This window comes from Myotis brandtii, unplaced genomic scaffold (genome assembly GCF_000412655.1).
Source record: "Myotis brandtii unplaced genomic scaffold, ASM41265v1 scaffold329, whole genome shotgun sequence".
NCBI lineage: Eukaryota > Metazoa > Chordata > Mammalia > Chiroptera > Vespertilionidae > Myotis > Myotis brandtii.
The window spans coordinates 1,112,819-1,132,019 of NW_005362676.1; the positions used below are offsets into that span (position 1 = coordinate 1,112,819).

The 19,201-nt window shown below is 47.0% G+C and overlaps 1 protein-coding gene across 2 annotated transcripts in view; it reads right to left on the reverse strand.

The window, feature by feature from the left end:
* The window catches only part of ASB7 (ankyrin repeat and SOCS box containing 7), a 28,832-nt gene extending 9,637 nt beyond the window's left edge, over window positions 1-19,195 (reverse strand). The window contains exons 1-5 of one of the 2 annotated variants that reach the window (XM_005871085.2): window positions 19,054-19,195; window positions 18,735-18,833; window positions 11,646-11,760; window positions 9,525-9,749; window positions 972-1,577 (exon numbers count right to left, since the gene is read on the reverse strand). In XM_005871085.2, coding sequence (XP_005871147.1) covers window positions 972-1,577; window positions 9,525-9,749; window positions 11,646-11,703 — 889 coding nt within the window. In that variant the 5' untranslated portion in view covers window positions 11,704-11,760; window positions 18,735-18,833; window positions 19,054-19,195. Of the gene's footprint in view, window positions 1-971; window positions 1,578-9,524; window positions 9,787-11,645; window positions 11,761-18,734; window positions 18,834-19,053 lie in introns of those variants that run through there. The other variant, XM_014543607.1, reaches the window with a different exon arrangement.
* Window positions 19,196-19,201: the final 6 nt, after the last annotated feature.

Consider the following 19,201-nt stretch of genomic DNA (forward strand, 5'->3'; position numbering starts at 1 on the left):
GTGGGCTCGATCCCCAGTAGGGAGCGTGCAGGAGGCGGCCGATTAGCGATTCTCTCTCATCAATGATGTTTCTTTTTTTCTTCCCTTTTTCTATGTATATATATATTTTTATTGATTTCAGAGAGGAAGGGGAAGGGAGACAGAGAGAGAAACATCCACGATGAGAGAGGATCATGGATCGGCTGCCTCCTGCCCACTCCACCTACTGGGGATGGAGCCTGCCACCTGGGCATGTGCCCTGGCGGGGAATCGAAACAGTGACCTCATGCCCTAACCGGTTTGGCTCAGAGAATAGAGCGTCGGCCTGCGGACTCAAGGGTCCCGGGTTCAATTCCAGTCAAGGGCATGTACCTGGGTTGCGGGCACATCCCCAGTAGGGAGTGTGCAGGAGGCAGCTGATTGATGTTTGTCTCCCAAAGATCTTCGTTAATGACAAGAGCCCTCCGGTCCTGTCCACTTCTCCTTCGCTTCTCACACCCTGACTGTATTTCCTATTGCTTCTCGGGGCTCACCTGAGTTTCTATGCGACCTTGTGATATCGAGCTTGCTTTCTATTGCGGACGAATGAGGAATGACTTTACCGAGCAGGGAAAAAAGGCACCATGAATATCTGGTTATTATTTGTTGAGAAACACCTTACAGCCCTGGCCGGTGTGGCTCAGTGGAGAGAGCGTCGGCCTGCGGACCAAAGGGTTCCGGGTTCGATTCCGGTCAAGGGCACGTACCACGGTGGCAGGATCTTCCCCGGCCCGGGGCCTGGTCGGGGCGTGTGCAGGAGGCAACCCATCGATGTGTGTCTCTCACATCGATGTTTCTCTCTGTCTTTCCCCTTCTCGTCCACTCTCCCTAAACAAAAAAAATCAATGGAAAAACATCCTCGGGTGAGGATCAACACCACCACCGCCTGCGATTCCTCGGAAGATGCAGCGCACTTTTACAAACGCGAGAGTAGGAACCATCGGGTTACGTACGTGTGACTTCCTGCAAGAAATCCAAACACGGCCGCCCGCTGCCGGAAATGCTGAGCGAAACCGCCAGCGGGGTCTGCCCTTCGTAGTTCCTCGTGTTCGTGTCCGCCCCGTAACTGTACAACATCCGTGCGCAGAGCACGTCGTCGCGGAGGGCAGACAGGTGCAGGGGCGTCTGGCCGTCCTCCAGGCGGCCCAGGTTCGTGTCGGCCCCGCGCTGCAGGAACATGCGGCAGTACGAGTGGTTGCTCTTGATGACGGCGTAGCGCAGCAGGAAGCCGTTCTGGATGTCGATGTTGGCGCTGTGGTCCAGCAGGATCTTCACGCAGCTCGAGCGCTCCCGGATGATGGCCAGCTGCAGCGGCGTCGTGCCCTTGTCGCTGAGCGGGTCCACCTCGGCCTTGAACTCCAGCAGGAGGCGGACGAACGAGTCCCGGCCGTAGTGGGCGGCCACGTGCAGGGGAGTCCAGCCGTCGTTGCTCTTGGCGTTGATGATGTCGCTCCGGTACTCGGACTCCAGCATCAGGCGCGCGATGCGGGCCCGGCCGTGCATGGCGGCGTAGTGCAGCGCCGTGAAGCCGCCGATTAAGTCCTTGACCGTGGGGTCAGCTGCGGTGGAAACCAGAACGGATACATCAGCAGGCGCCCGGACAAAACAACCAGCCCTCCCCACAGCAGAGCCCGCGGGCGCCAATTCTCACACAGGATGTGGAAGGATTAGACATCGCAGCCAACGTCAAGCAGCACGTCTTTCCTCGGTTTAACTGAAGTCAAGGGTTTTTAAAAAATATATGGTTTTATTGATTTCAGAGAGGAAGGGAGAGGGAGAGAGAGACAGAGTCATCAATGATGAGAGAGAATAATTGGTCGCCTGCCTCCTGGCCCCCTGTTGGGGATGGAGCCCGCAACCTGGGCATGTGCCCTGACCGGGAATCGAACCCTGACCTCCTGGTTCATAGGTCGACGCTCAACCACTGAGCTGCACCGGCTGCGCTGAAGTCAAGTTTTGATGAAAAATGAAGTTTGATAGAAAGTGATCAACTCTGGTTAAAGAAGTTTTTAAAAGATATATATACGCCCAGCTGGTGTGGCTCAGTGGTTGAGCACTGACCTATGAACCAGGAGGCCACGGTTCAATTCCTGGTCAGGGCACATGTCCAGATTGCGGGCTTGATCCCAGTAGGGGGCGTGCAGGAGGCAGCCGATCCATGATTCTCTCTCATCATTGGTATTTCTTTCTTTAAAGATTTTATCTATCTATTTATTTTATTATTATTATTTTTTTTTGCTAATCCTCACTCGAGGATATTTTTTCCATTGATTTTTAGACAGAGTGGAAGGGACGGGGAGAGACAGAGAGAGAGAGAGAGAGAGAAACATCAATGTGAGAGAGATACTGAGACACATCGATTGGTTGCCTCCGGGATAGAGCCTGCAACCAAAGGTTATGTGCCCTGGATCGGAATTGAATCCGGAACCCTTCAGTCCACAGGCTGACGCTCTAACCACTGAGCCAAACCGGCCAGGGCTCATCACTGTCCATTTCTATTTCTCTCTCTGAAATCAATAAAAAGATTTTTTTTTTTAAAAGATAGATATATAAAACATAGAGCTGAGACCACCATGTCCGTTTGCTAACTGAACCCACTGCTTCTGGCTGCTCCAGCTCCCCCATCTCTGAATTGTTTTCATGCTTCTCTTCGCCTTTAACTTTCTGTTTTATTTTCTCTTGTGCTTCTTGGTCTTAAAGAGAAGCATGTGTAGCAACATCTGCGGCTCTAAATTACGGATGTACTGTGGTCTGGCAGACGGCGTTGTTTTAAGGGTGTATTAAGTGGGGGGAAAAAATAAAGTTGTTTTTTTTTCCCTGTGGTCTGTAAAAATTCCAAAGCACGTTAGATATATGTTAAGCGATCTGGACAAATCAGGTTCTCGTAAGATGAACGTCTACTCTGAATGCTTGGTTTTACGAGAACTTTGGAGTCTGTAAGAATGAAATGGCGCGCCGTGTGAAAATCGGGAAGCAACTTTAGCGCCGTGTAAATATTATTTTGTACGACAGTTCCAAAGCTCTCTCCGAAATGGAATGCTTTCTGCGGGCGGGGTGGAAGAGAGAAAGAAAGAAAAAGAAACGCCAGTGATGTATCTGCTGTGTCACTCCTCAGTCACAAACGTTGTCACCTGGCCCAGCGGCTCCTTGAGCCAAAGGGGAAGTTCTCTGTAGCTCTCATCCCACGGGCATTCCTGGCACCGTCTCCCGGAGAACGTAGGCCACTTCCTGGAGGCCCGCAATTCCTCGTGAAGATAAACTGGTCAGACCTAACTACCTGGGATTCAAAGGCTTTCTCCTTGCCCTGGCCGGTGCTGCTCAGTGGTTAGAGCTCCGGCCCTAGGACCGAAGGGTCTCGGGTTCAATTCCGGTCAAGGGCACGTTCAGGTCCTCCAGACCCGGTTGGGGCATGTGCAGGAGGCAACCAATCGATGTTTCTCTCTCACATCGATGCTTCTCTCTCTCTCCCTCTCCCTCCCTCTAGGAATCAACGGAAAAAATATCCGGGGGTGAGGATTTAAAAAAAAAACACACAAAGGTTTTATGCTGATAAAAGTCACCCTTAATGTCTGGTTTGGCCACGAAAGAGAAAAATTCATGAGTGCTTTTTCAAACAACGAAACAGAAAGCCTCCAAAGTTGTGTGAGCAGACATTTGTGTATTGTCTAGCAAAATGTTATTTCCTGCTAAAACGTGAGAGCTGGGTCTCTGGGAAAATTCTATGAAGCAGAAAGCTCCATGGAAAAGAATGAGATTACGGAGAATGAAAGTTTCAGTTAAGAAGTAGTTGCTCACAGAACCTGTAAAAAGTTAAGACTCTTACTAAGTAAAGTATACCAGTTAAATTTCTAAAACCATTAAATACAAACGAACAGTGCACAACAGTAATAGAGTATCCTGCCTCTGCTGGTCTTCGCTAAAAGAAAAATAGATAGCAACTCTGTATTATGCGACTTAAAAATAAATGAGGGGAGCGTGTTTTTTTTTTAACAAAGCGTCTTGCTGCCACCTGCTGGTCATGCCAGGAACGTCAGCTATGACCTGCCCACTCTGACAGGATGCTGAGCCCTCCATCCTGCTTCCCATGCCTCCCTTACCTAAAGCAGCGAAGTGGAGACAGGCGTGAAGGAGAAAAGAACCCCTTCGATCCAAATGAAACCGTCACTGTGGCCAAGGCGCCCGTCTCTAATCTCTACCTGACCAAGCAACAGCTGCCTGCTCGGTTAGTGAGACGTTACGAATACCTTCCATTTCTCCCACTTTTCGTCCACTCTTACGCGCATCCTAGACTTGCTGATTCGACAGTAAAATGAAAATCATGTTATGTGAGACTGCACTTGGGGCTTTGGTTTTCCACTCTGGGTCTTCGCCAGGTTTTACTTACGTTTTGGTGTTAACGCAGAGCTGGGAGAAACCATGATTAACACACAGAGCAAGGATCTGCTTAGCCTCAGTAAAAACCGTAAAAATATACTGGCTGTGCACACGCGGAAAGCAGCACAGAATATAGAGCTTTAAGTAACAATGCATGAACTTTGCATAGTTACTGTCCTTGAGGAATTAACAAAAGGAAGATCTAGACAGATGAAGATGCAAACAAAATCGAGTTTAAGGATTACTGTTAGCCAGTGCAGTAAGAAAGAGATCTCATTTGTAATAGTAACAGAAACGATAAAAACACCTAGAGCCCCAGATGGTGTGGCTCAGTGGATAAAGCATCAGCCTGCGGACTGAAGGGTCTCGGGTTCGATTCCAGTCAAGGGCACATGCCTGGGTTTCGGGCTCCATCCCCAGTAGGGGGGCGTGCAGGAGGCAGCTGATCAATGATGTTTCTCTCTCTCTCTCTTCCTCTCCCTTCCTCTCTGAAATCAATAAAAACATATCAAAAAAATAAATAAAGAAAAACACCTCGATATAAATTCAGTAAGAAATGTGCAAGGCACGTACAAAGACAACTTTGACGGAAGTTGAGCTCACTTTGTCCCATAGTCTCAAGAAACCTTGAAATCTAATGAAAAATTTGGAAGTACATATAAATAAAAGCAGATAAACATTCCCTATCAATATGCTGTGTTTTTTTTCTCCCCAACAACTTTACCGGGGTTGCAAGAAAGCTTCCCAATCTAAAGTGTACAAGTCGATGAACTTGGACAAATTGTATACAGTCACGCTGTAACCGCCACCATAATCCAAATATTCCCATCACCCCAAAAAGTTCCTTCCTGCCTCTTTACCATCAATTCTCTGCCCAGACTCTGGGCCCCAGGCAGCCACTGAGGTTCTGGCCTTCCTCGAATTTCATAGAAATGAAACCATAGGCTACGGAGAGTTTGCGTCTGACTTATTTCACTTAGCATGATGCTTCTGAAATTCACCCGTGTTGTTGTTGGTGTGTGTCCAAATGTTTATTCCTTTACATCGTTGAGTAGTTTTCTACAATATGGATCTTCAATTATTTATCTACTAGAGGCCCAGTGCATGAAATACGTGTGGGGGGAGGGGCGGGGGAAGGAGGAGGGTCCCTCAGCCCGGCCTGTGCCCTCTCCCAATCCGGGACCGCTCGCTCCTAACCGCTCACCTGCCTGCTTGCTGGCTCCTAACCACTCGCCTGCCTGCCTGCCTGCTCGCTCCTAACCGCTCACCTGCCTGCCTGCCTGCTCGCTCCTAACCACTTGCTTGCCTGCTTGCTGGCTCCTAAGCACTCACCTGCTTGCCTGCCTGCTCGCCTGCCTGTTTGCTGGCTCCTAACCACTCACCTGCCTGCCTGCCTGCTCGCTCCTAACCGCTCGCCTGCCTGCCCAGTGCGTGTCATAGCGACTGGTCGTCCCAGTCATTCCGCTGTAACGGTCGCTTAGGCTTTTATATATACAGATTATTCACCAGCAGGTGGACAGTGGGCTATTTCCAGCATTGAGGCTATTATGAATACGGCTCCTGTGAATATGCATGTACAAGTCTACACGGGGCTGTATGTTTCCATCTCACTTGGGTACATACCTAGAACTGTTGGCCTGTATGTTATATGTACATTTGAGAAACTGCCAAACTGGTTTTTAGTGGCTCCACAATATTACATTCCCTCCAGCAATACAGGGTGGGGCGGATGTAGATTTACAGGAGTAGTGAGTATGAGAAACAGAGTTTATTCCTTTTTTATTTTATTTTTTTGAAGAATTTGGCTGGGGCTTCCATTATCCTTTCTCTCACACCTAGCAGCCTGGGCCAGCCAGCAATCTTTGTTTTATTTTATTTACTTATTTTTGTTTTATTGATTTCAGAGAGGATGGGAGAGGGCGAGATAGAAACACCAATGAGGAGAGAGAATCATGGATCCGCTGCCTCCTGCACGCCCCCTACTGGGGATGGAGCCCACAGCCCGGGCATGTGCCCTGACCGGGAATTGAACCGTGACCTCCTGGCTCATAGGTCCATGCTCAAACCACTGGACCATGCCGGCCGGGCCAGAATTTATTCTTGTATTATTATTTATTAATGTATTACTTTCCATACGAACAACGGTAAACCTTCTTTTGCCCCAGCCTGTAGAGGTGTTCAAGTTGGTCTTCACTAATACTTGGCATCGTAGCAATTTTAGTTTCTTCCACTCTAGAGAGTGCAAAGTCGTAACTTATAGGAACTTACTTTACACATCCCTGGTGGTGTGGTGATGCTGAGCTTATGCAAGTGCTGTGTGTTGTGAAGTGTCTGTTGAAATCATTTGATTATGGCTACGGGGTTGTTTTTCTCACCGAGTTTACAACTCTGTTGTGTATACATTCTGGATACGAGCCCTTTGTTAGATACGGTTTGTAAATATTTCTCCTAGTCTGTCAGGCCTTTTCATTTCCTAGACAATGTCGTTTAAAGAAGAAAAATGTTTAGTTTTGATGAGGTCAAGTATATTTTTCCTCTTACGGTTTTTGCTTTTTGTTAAGAAATCTTTGCCCAACATGACGTCACATAGGTTTTCTGTCTTCTTCTAGAAGTGTTATGTTGTTAACTCTTATGTTTAGAGCAACGATCCATTGCTCGTTGCTTTCTATGTCCAGTGCGAGGTCAGATCAAGGTTCATTACTTACCACACAGGTATCCAGTTGTTCCAGCAAAATCTGCTGAAAAGTCTAGCTTTTCCCCAGTGATTTTTGTCAAAATCAGTTTGTCAAAAAAAAAAAATCAGTCTACCAGACAAGTGTGGGTCTATTTCTTTTCTTCTTTGATAACCCTCACCCGAGGAGTGAGGATATTTTTTCTAAGGAGGTGGGAGTGGGAGAGACAGAAAGAGAGCAGAGAGAAACATCTATGCGAGAGAGGCACATTGATGGATTGACTTCTGCATGTGCCCCAACCAGGGGTGGGGATCGAACCTGCAACCCAGGTAGGTGCCCTTGACTGGGAATCAAGCCTGCGACCCTCAGGTGGGGAGGCCGATGCTCTAACCACTGAGCAATGCCGGCCAGGGCAAGTGTGGGCCTGTTTCTGAACTCTATTCTATTCCATTGATCTGAAAGTTTATCCATATTGTCCTGACCACTGTGGCTTTCTAGAAAGTTCTGACAGCAGGGAGTGTATGTCCTCAACCTTCTTTGAAACCGTTCGAGCCAACAAATCAACTTGTCCATTTTTTCAAACAAGCCTGCTGGAATTTTGACTATCACTCCACCAACTCTATAGGTTCCTCAGACTAGATGTTCACTGATCAATTTTCAAGGTCACTGATTCCATCTTCTGTCAGCTCAAATCTGCTATTAACCACTCTAGTAAATTCTTCATTATAGATAATGTGCTTTTCAACTCAAAATTCATATTTGGGGATAAATATGTATACATATACATATACATATACATATATGATATATAACCTCCTATATAATAAAGAGCTAATGTGCTAATTAGACCAAACAGCAAAATAACCGTCTGGACGAAGCTGGGGCTGCGAGGGCCAAGCCCCTGGTACGAATTTTGTGCACTGGGCCTCTAGTGTATATTATATCTATAATAATAAAAAAGTAATATGCTAATTAGATCAGATGTCTTCCAGATGTCATTCTGGACGTCCATCCTGACGAAGCCAGGGCCGGAGGGAAGCCAGCCTGGGTCCCGGGTGCCTGCTGGTGGCCGGAGGAAGGAAGCCTGGGTCCTGGGTGCCGGAGGGAAGCCGGTGCCGGCAGCTGGGGGAAGGAAGGCCTACTCTTGCACGAATTTTTGTGCATCGGGCCTCTAGTATACATATAACAAATTCTATCTGTTCTTGATAGTCTGTATTTGATGCGTTAGTGCCGCCATATATTTCTTTTATGTTTTGAGCACCATTTCCTTAATTCTTTGAACACATTCATAAATAGCTGCTCTGAAATTTATTCTTCTTCAAGGTGCAGGGTCTTGCCCTCGCAATATCAAAGATCGCTGATTAGCCCAACCAGTGTGGCTCAGTGGTTGAGCATCGACCTTTGAACCAGGGCTGATCAGTGACCTTTAAAAAAAATATATACATACTTTTTAAATTGATTTCAGAGAGGAAGGGAGAGGGAGAGAAGGATAAAAAATCAAAGATGAGCCCAGCCAGCATGGCTCAATGGTTGAGCGTCGACCTATGAACCAGGTGGTTATGATTCAATCCCCAGTCAGGGCACATGCCCAGGTTGTGGGCTCGATCCCCAGTAGGTGGCCGATCAATGGGTCTCTCTCATCATTGATGTTTCTATCTCTCCCCCTCTCTGAAATCAATAAAAATATAAAATAAAATGTTTCACTCATATTAAAAAAAACAAAAACCCAACAACAATAAAAGCATCCAAAAGAAATCTCAAGGAGGTAAATTCAAAACATAGGGTAGCATTGGGACATATTGACAGTCCTCCACTCTACCAACGGAGATATCGAAGGCCTTGCTATTAGGACATATTTAAAGGGGCCCATGCGAGGTCTGTGTGCTTGAGCAATGCCGGCAGGGGAAACGTGTGTAATTCTCCGGCTGTAGGCACACCACAGCCACTTCTGCTTCTGAAACGCGAGCAACTGGGCGAGGTGACGAAGGGGCTGCTTTTAGTTCAAACTTGGCTGTCTATAAACTACTGCTACAAGGGAAATAGCACTTTCACCAAACTGATCTTTTCGACAATCTGGTTGCAAACAAAACTCAGCATAACTGTAACAAAGCTTCACATAGGAGAGGTTATAAGAAGTTGAGCATTGCCCGGCTGGTGTGGCTCAGTGGTTGAGCGTCAACCTATGAACCCGGAGGTCACGGTTCGATTCCCAGTCTGGACACAGGCCCGGGCTGTGGGCTCGCTCCCCAGTAGGGGGCGTGCAGGAGGCAGCCAAGCGATGATTCTCGCTCATCACTGATGTTTCTATTTCTCTCTCCCTCGCCTTTATTCTCTGAAATCAATAAAATATCTTTAAAAAAAATGATATGCACATGCACACAGATGTTTCAAATTAAATATAGCTTCATTTTAAACTTCTCCTTGGGGGCAAAAAGGAGATTTGCTCCTGAGTAGACTCACCTCCGTGTTCTAGAAAGACTCGGACGCATCTTTCCTTTCCTCTGGCTGCTGAGAAGTGGAGCAGGGTCCAGCCATTCGCATCCCGGCCATTCGGAGAATAGCCTTGTTCTAGCATCTTCCGGACGGTGTGGACATCCCCGGCGGCCACCGCAGCCTGGATCTGCAGCTCTTCCTGGAGCTCAGGGTTCCTCCGACAGTGGTGGTGTAACATCCTAGCGGAGTCCACTGCTTACAAAGGATGCATTAGGTCACAGGGGTCAGCCTTTAAGGGGAGGCAGAGAACACGGCGTTTAGGATTCTGGGCTCCTGACAGAGGGGCCATGAAATGTCACGGAATTTCCCTTGGCTAAATCGCGTGCGCCTCAGTGATGCCAGTTCATAATGAACCAAATCTGCTATGACCAAAACAGTGATTTCCGTAGGATGATGAAAGATGGCACAAAGAAAGCCGCCCGGGTGGCATGGCTCAGTGGTTGAGTGTTGACCTATGAACCAGGTCACGGTTCGATTCCCAGTCAGGGCACAGGCCCGAGGAGTGGGCTCGATCCCCGGTAGGGGGCGTGCAGGAGGCAGCCGATCCATGATTCTCTCTGATCACTGATGTTTCCATCTCTCTCCCCCTCTCTCTTCCTCTCTGAGATCAATAAAAGTTTATTTAAAGACATACAGAAACTTAAACTAACATTCTTTTAGGAAGCCACTCCATCTGGGCTAATTTTCAGGAATAGATTAGACACATCTCCTAGTAGGCTTCCATTTCTAAAAATAAAAAAAAAATTATGGGATAAAGTTCTTTAAAGACATTTTGGTCTGTTATGTAGGTTAGACATCTTGGGATGATCTTGTTACCAATAATAAGTTATCGTGTGAAACTTCTTATTATAGCCCTGGCCGGTGTGGCTCAGTTGGTTGAGCGTCATCCCATGCACCAAAGGGTTGCAGGTTCGATTCCCGGTCAGGGCACCAGAAAAAAAACAACTTCTCATTATAGATTGTACAAAGGTAAACTTAAGCCTAACTTAGGCCACATCATCACAGCCTAAGAGCATAATCAAATATCCTATGCTATTTTATACATGGAAAATGGTATTACAAACTATTTTTTTAAATATATATTTTTATTGATTTCAGAGAGGAAGGGAGAGGGAGAGAGAGATTGAAACATCCATGATGAAAGAGAATCATTGATCGGCTGCCTCCTGCACAACCCCTACTTGGGATCGAGCCCACAACACGGGCATGTGCCCTGATTAGAATCAAACCTGGGACCCTTTTGTCCGCAGGCTGACGCTCTATCCACTGAGCCAAATCAGCTAGGGCGGTTATAACAAACTCTTAAGTATCACTACTAAGTAATGTCATTTAAAAATATCGGGCTACTTCTACGGAGAGCTATTTCCTCAGAAAAATTAGGAAATGAGAAATTTCAAGATGATCTGTTTTCTTAATAAACATGATTTCCTCCCCATCTCTTCACTTAATTATTTTTCAACTGACAGTAAAGTCAAGTCTCTCTAGTTTTAGAAAATGTAAAACCAGGAATCCTGTTCAAATAGGTTTTTGCCTACTATTAGCGTTTTTTGTTGTTGATGTTGTTGTTTTGTTAATCCTCACCCTGAGATCTTTTTTTTCCCAATTGATTTTCAGAGAGTGGAAGGGAGGAGGGAAGGGGAGAGAGAGAGAGAGGGAAACATTGATGTGCGAGAGACACATTGACTGGTTGCCTCCCGCATGCGCACAGACTGGGGCCGGGAATCGAACTCGAGACCCTTTTGGCGCGCAGGCCGATGCTCTCACGACTGAGCCACATCGGCCAGGGCTACGATTACGGTTTTAAGAGAAGATGTTGAAGACCATCAGAAAGAATGAACGGGAGCTACGGACGGGTCAAAGCAACCATCTTTAACAGATTCTTTTTTTAATGGGATGATCTACCTTGGCCCTCGAATGAGGGCTACTCTGCAAGAAAAAAGGTCAAACACCATCAAACGAAACCTGGGTTTTCTTGTAGCAAGCGCTGTGTTGAGTTTTCCATGAGCTGATTGGAGGGAGAGGAGTCAAAGCTAAAGGGTCCCCCCCCCCACCCCCAGTACGGGTGACCAGGGACCTCCAGTAGCTTACCTTCCGGAAGAAAGTCCCTTCTCCTGGGAGGGGGCCGCCTAGTAAGCATTGTGCACATACAGCATCCTGGGGCGGGTCTCAGAGTGCGTCCGGATGACGGATCAGCTTCCTTTACCTAAAAACAAATAACAACCGTGGGGAAACTCCGAAAGATGACAGAGGATCACAGTGGCCCGCGGCGTCTACCATTCGATGGACTTACACTTCAGCACCTTACGGAGCAGAGACAGAGGTCAGGCCAAGTCTCGTGAGAAAATGACCTTGAGACCTCCATTCATCTGCCCCCTGGTACAAAATCACTTATTTTTCAGGATTTTTTTTTTTCCCCTAAAGAAGCAGGGTGTTTTTGGAAAAAGAATAAAGAAAATAATAAATCACACATTTGTTCTATTCAGAATATATTTTCAGACTTGCCTAATTTGAATTACTTTTTTTTAAAAAAATCCTCAATCAAGGATATGTTTTATTAATTTGAGAAAGAGAGAGAGAGAAAGGGAGAGAGAGAAACATCAATGTGAGAGGGAAACATGGTTCAGTTGCCTTCCATTTGGCTCTGACTGGGGATTGAACCCACAACCTAGGTACATGCCGTGACCAGAAATCAAACCCGTAACCCTTCGATGCACAAGAGAAAGCTCCAACCAACTGAGCCACCCGGCTGGGCAATTATTTTTGTTGCTGTTGTTGTTAATCCTCACCTGAGGGCATTTTTTCCTCCACTGATTTTCAGAGAGAGTGGAAGGGAGGGGGAAAGACAAGAGAAAGAGAAATATAGATGCACTAGAGACACATGGATTGGCTGCCTCCCACACTCGCCCCAACTGGGACCAGGGATCGAGCCTGCCACTGAGGTATGTGCCCTGGACCGGAACAGAACCTGGGACCCTTCAGTCCTTGGGGATACACTCTAACCACTGAGCCAAACTGGCTAGGGCCTGAATTACTTTTTAGCTGACACCGTTAGTCACTTGTTTTTTCCCAAACAGGACTAAGAAAGATGAGAAAATGTGTGCACTCAATACAGCAGGTGGCCAGAGCCAAAATGGAATCCGTGACAAGGAAAAGGAGATCATGACTTTAAATGCTGGTTCCTCATACGTCCAAAAGGCATCACGTGAGTCACTGTGAAGCTGTCATTCCTTTATGCACACACCCAAGTGAGTAAAAGATTAACAACAGTCTTGCCAGCTTCCTTATATGAACTCTGAAAAAATTCCCTCTGCAACTCAAAGAAAAGGGATCTTGCCTGGCGGGTGTGGCTCAGTGGTTGAGCGTCGACCTATGAACCAGGAGGTCACAGTTCCATTTCCGGTCAGGGCACAGGCCCGGGTTGCAGGCTCCATCCCCAGTAGGGGGTGTGCAGGAGGCAGCCGATCCGTGATTCTCATCATGGATGTTTCTCTCTCTCTGTCCTCCCTTCCTCTCTGAAATCAATGAAAATATATTAAAAAAGAAAAAAAAAAAGAAAAGGCTTTGTGTTGAAAGATGAAGTACCTAAATGGTTTCTCTCAACAAGAAAGAGACACGAACAACAATAACTTGTGATAATCCCAAATGGGCACCTTCCATCAGAGAAGCGAAGGCCTCCTGAGAGCGCCTGCCGTGAACTGGGCCCGCTGTCAGGCCCGGCCACGCCTGTGACCCCGGTTAGCACTCGCTTAGACAGTTCTGCCTACTTAACAGGAACCACATGATTCTGGAAATGGCACATCACTTTCCCCTTTTCTGACAATACCAACCACTATCAATAATAACCGTCGGTTTAAACCCCAAAAGCACTCTGTACATGCAGGGATCTTCCCAGGAATAACACATGGACTCACATCCCATGTACACACGGACACATCCCATGCACACACGGACTCACACCCCATGCACACACGGACACACACCATGCACACATGGACTCACACCCCATGCACACACGAACACACACACAATGCACAAACGGATACACATACTACGCACACACGGACTCACATATCATGCACACACGGACTCACACACAATGCACAAACGGATACACATACCATGCTCACACGGACTCACACCCCATGCACACACGGACACACACACAATGCACAAACGGATACACATACCATGCACACACAGACTCACATACCACGCACACACGGACACACACACCATGCACACACGGACTCACACCCCATGCACACAATGCACACACGGATATACATACCATGCACACACGGACTCACATGCCACGCACACACGGACACACATCCCATGCACACATGGACACACATGCCATACACACACCATGCACACATGGATGCACATCCCATGCACACACGGACACACATCCCATGCACACACAGACTCACATCCCATGCACACACACACCATGCACACACGGACTCACATTCCATGCACACAGGGACTCACACACCATGCACACACGGACACACACATACCATGCACACATGATCCCTGGCAGCTGCAGCCCTTAAATTATGAAGGACGGCGACTTATTACCAAAGGTCCTCACAGTCCAAAGCATCAAACAATGAATTTGATCTGGGTGCTGTTTTGTGGGACCTTGCCCTTAGCAGAGCCCAGCTATGCACGTGTATACAGATGAGGAAAACATAGAGACGATTGAACTTAAAGGGCAAAGGTGCCCATTGCAAACCGCAGAGGAAGTCCAGAGGTGAGAAGGAAAAAAAAAAAGTCTATTTCCTCTTAAGGAGCGCAGGTCTGAAAATCTGACAGCTCATGGAAATCACCCATCGAATAAGGGAACACGGCCCGGGAGGCAGGTGTCTAAATAAGTAAATGTACAATGTGAATTGTTTTAAATCAATGATGACTCAGAATGACTAAAACTCTGAAGGTGCAATCTTCAGAAATTCCATTTCAGGTTTTACAGTTAGAAAAAAAGCCAAAAAAGCATACCAACAAGGAAGACTTCAGAATTACATACCAAATGAGCCACTTCCCTGATGTATCTTATTATTTTTTTAAATATATTTGTATTGATTTTAGAGAGGAAAGGAGAGGGAGAGAGAGACGGAAACATCAATGGTGAGATAGAACCATTGATCAGCTGCCTCCTGCACGTTCCCTACTGGGGATCGAGCCCGTAACCCGGGCATGTGCCCTGACCGGGAATCGAACCGTGACCTCCTGGTTTATAGGTCGACACAACCACTGAACCACACCAGCTGGGCCTGATGTATCTTTTTGTAATATTTTGTTGCTCAATGTTAATACTATGTTTAAATTTGATGAATGCATCTTTTCTACTCTATATGGGGCCAAAAGATAACAATATAGGCCTCCAAGCTTTTATGCTATTGACTTTATTAGAAACTAAATATTTAGAAATTATATGTTACCATCTAGCCTGGCTGGTGTAGCTCAGTGGTTGAGTGTCCGACCTATGAACCAAGAGGTCATGGTTCGATTCCCGGTCAGGGCACATGCCCAGGTAGCAGGCTGGATCGGATCCCAGTGTGTGGTGTGCAGGAGGCAGCCAATCAATAATTCTCTCTCATCACTGATGTTTCTCTCTCTCTCTCCCTCTCCCTTCCTCTCTGAAATCAATAAAAATATATTAAAAAAATAAATACAGAAATACATGTTACCATCTAATTTCCACATGGACGGCCAAGTAAACTTCATTAAAGTTAAAATCAAAACGTCTTTCTTCCTATAATTAAGAAAAAGTCTATATCCATACAATGGAGTGCAGGAAATGAAAAAACGAAACGTATTTCAGACCTGCCTAAAGTTACATAACGGGCACCCAATTGGCCCACATGTCCCCAGTTTCCGTCGGCATACACGATTAGTCACTAATGGCTCTTTGCGTGCGGTTTTCACTGAAAAGTCCACACATTTTCTGATTAACGGACACAAATCAGAGCTGTGCTTTCAGATTTCACACAAGCTGGAAACAAGATAACAGCTTGCTACTCAAAAAAAAAAAAAAAAGTAAGCATTTCTTTGCAGAGTAAACCGAGATACAGGCTGCTAAGGAAATAAAATCAGCAACTCCAAGAATATGGCCTCTGAGAAAACACACACACACAAACCAAGCCACCAGTGGCTCGCAAGTCCTAACAGAGGAGACGGGTACAGAAATACCACCAAGTCCAACATGGCTGAGATGTGTGTGGATGAGTTCTGCTGATGTGATCGAAAGACTGGAACCCCAACCGAGTAGAAGGAGTGTGATATCTCACTCAACATCGCATAGCGTTTATGTTCCCAAACAAGCAAGGTGTGTTCATATTTCCACCCCACTCCTGGGCCTCCATGTAACACAAGGATTCATTTATTCATTTTCATTCCTCCCCTGAGAATATTTTTTTCCCATTCATTTTTAGAGAGACGGAAAGGGAGGGAGGAAAAGGGGGGGAGAGAAAGAGAGAGAGAGACATCAATGTGAGAGAGAATGATGGATCGACTGCCTCCTGCACGCCCCCTACTGGGGGTCGAGCCCGAAATCCGGGCACGAGCCCTGACCGAGAATCGAACCCGTGACCTCCTGGTTCCTAGTTCAAAAACAAAAGAATATGCAAACCCTCAGAGCCCCTTAAAAGGATCTCTAGCTAGGTCTTGGCAATTGGAAGAATCAAGAAAGACATTCCTTTTCGTGGGTGGCAGAAAGTCTAGACCAGGGGTGGGCAAACTTTTTGACTCGAGGGCCACAATGGGTTCTTAAACTGGACCGGAGGGCCAGAACAAAAGCATGGATGGAGTGTTTGTGTGAACTAATATAAATTCAAAGTAAACATCATTACATAAAAGGGTCCGGTCTTTTTTTTTTTTAGTTTTATTCATTTCAAACGGGCCGTAGTTTGCCCACGGCTGCTCTAGATGCTCAACCATGAAGCCACACCAGCCTGGCTAGAATTAGGTCTAAAGCGGGGTAAAAAATATTTAACAGGGAAGACCTGAATAGAAAACACATCATTCATTTTTACCTTAAAAACATACTTCAAATATTTTCAGAAGTCCTCATTATTAGACATCTCTCTGGTGATTCGCACACTGAAATAATCAAAACGGCCTTGAACTTCACAGACTTGCGCCTGGCTTTCACTGAAACGAAGCGGATCCTATGTACACTCAGAAAGGCTGCCCTAAATGTTCACACGGGACAGTCCCTGGTAGACACTGACTCGAAATCCCATTCTGTACCGTGCACTCCCCCGTGGGGTCTGCCTCCAGGTCTCAAGAACATGCAAGCCAGGCCGGGGCTGGTGTGGCTCAGTGGCTAGAGAGTGTTGGCCTGTGGACTGAAGGGTCCGGGTTCGATTCCGGTCAAGGGCGTGTACCTTGGTTGCAGGCTTGATCACGGGCCCTGCTCAGGGCAACCAATCGATGTCTCTCTCTCATATAGATGTTTCTCTCCCCCCCTCCCTTCTGTTCTCTCTAAAAACCAATGGGAAAATATCCTCGGGTGAGGATTAACAACAACAACAACAACAAAAGGGTATGGAAACCGTCAGAGCCCCTTAAAAGTGTCTCTAGCTATGTCTTGGCAGTGGGGAGACTCAAGACAGACATTCCTTTCTTTTTGTGGAAGGCAGAGAGTCCAGTGGAACGGAGTAAATCAGAGATTTCCTGAGGACTTCTGCTATTTTAAGTGCTTCGCGGTACCTACAACTCCCTGAGCAGTCTTGAGATATTAAAATTACTCTGAGATTAACAAGCCACTTTAGATTCCCGTGACTGGATGTTAGAAGAGTCATTCACTTGGCTAATTTCTGAATTGACGCTTGTCTGATTTCCCTGGCCATACCCCCTTCTTTAGCAACTACACGAATGTCCTAAACATTTAAGAGCCACCAACAAAATCCAGCAGCACAAATGTGACGCCTGGATTAGATGCTTACATTTCTTTCCTTTTTTTTTCTTCTCTTTTTTGTTTTGTTTTGTTAATCCTCCAAGGATAAATATCCGAGGATATTTTTCTATTGATTTTTAGAGAGCGTGGAAGGGAGCGGGAGAGACAGAGAGAGAAACATTGATGTGAGAGAGACGCATCCATTGGTTGCCTCCCGCAGGCACCCCGACCAGGGCCGGGGATTGAGCCTGCAACCCAGGTAAGTGCCCTTAACCGGAATCGAACCCGGGACCCTTCAGTCCTTAGGCCGACACTCTGTCCACTGAGCCAAACCGGCCAGGGCTAGATGCTTACATTTCAATCTAACAAATTACCCGTGAGGGTTTTGAATGGAGAAATCTCATTTATGAAGAGGGCAAAGAGAAAGCCAAAACATTCCTTTGTTTTAAAATTCTTGAATGTCAAATGATAGCGAGCTAGTATGGAAAGTTTTATGAGTTCTAGAAAACCGGAGGTGTAACCAGTATTATTTTTACCTTTTTATAACAGCTTCAGAGCCCATCCACACGTGTCCCACAGAAACACAAAGAAGCCTGAATCGTTCCCGATACATCAGACCTTCAGGGGCGCATTTTGTTTTCCTACAATCTACACCGTTAAGGTACACCGACTCCCTTTTTACTAGGGAAAAACTCACATTATTTTCCAAAACTCATACATTTCCAGCCATCACCTTCCTCGACCAAACCCTGGTGGGTTAGGGAATGCTGAGGATTTTTATTCTGGTGGAGCTAGAAGGACGGCGATAGGAAGGAATCGGGAGGAAGCAGAAAACTGCTGTTTAATTAAAAAAACAAAAAAAAAGTAGAGCCATTCAGAATGAACAAGCAATCGAGGAAAATTCCTAGGAGAGGGAGGGGTGGGGGAGGGCTACAGAAAACTCTCTGAATCTCAGAGCAAGGAAAATGGTACCAGTGGTACCGTCACCAAAAGATAATGTAACACACAGAAACACCAGCCGGAGAGAAAGGGTGGGAAAGACGATGAGGGAGTGGAAAAGTTATGAAAATGCCCAGGAGCAGGGCAAAAAGAGCAGCGTTTCTGGGTTTGTTTGTTTTTTGTGTTTTTTTTTTGCGGTGAAAAGGGGGAGGGGGGTTCAGGAACCAGTTGCACCCCCCCAGGGAACCACCCTGAAACCAGAGCTATTGCCTAATGAGACAGGAGCCCGAAGATCAACAATGGGGGAGGGCAGGGGCGGGCTGGCTGGTTACCTGCACGGAGGATGCTACAGCTAGAAGCTCTCGGCTACTTCCCAGGTGGGTGGGCAGGCCTCCTCTTGCTTTCCAGGCTCCGGGAGCCAAACACCAAACCTGGAAATCAGAAACCAGGGAGAGAGGTGAGGCGCGGTGCCCCAGGGGCCAGGAGCAGGGAGGTGGGGGGGTGGGGCTTGGAGGAAGGGGAGCAGAGTAAGAGAGAGAGAGAGAGAGAGAGGGAGGTTGGTTCAGGGCAGGTAGGAAGATGCAGTGATTTTTTCCCCCTCCCTCCCTCCCAGCCGCCCCCTTCGCTTCAAGGGAAGGTAACTGACTTTACCTGTCTCTTCAGCTGCTGCGGCGCTTCCTCCTCTCAGCCTCCTCCACACTCACCAACTTCTCCATTGAAGAAATGCCTCGGGCAGGGCCGGACACGGGGGTTCCGGAGCCTCCTCCGAGCCTCCCGGCCCCAGCCCGGCGAGCATCCA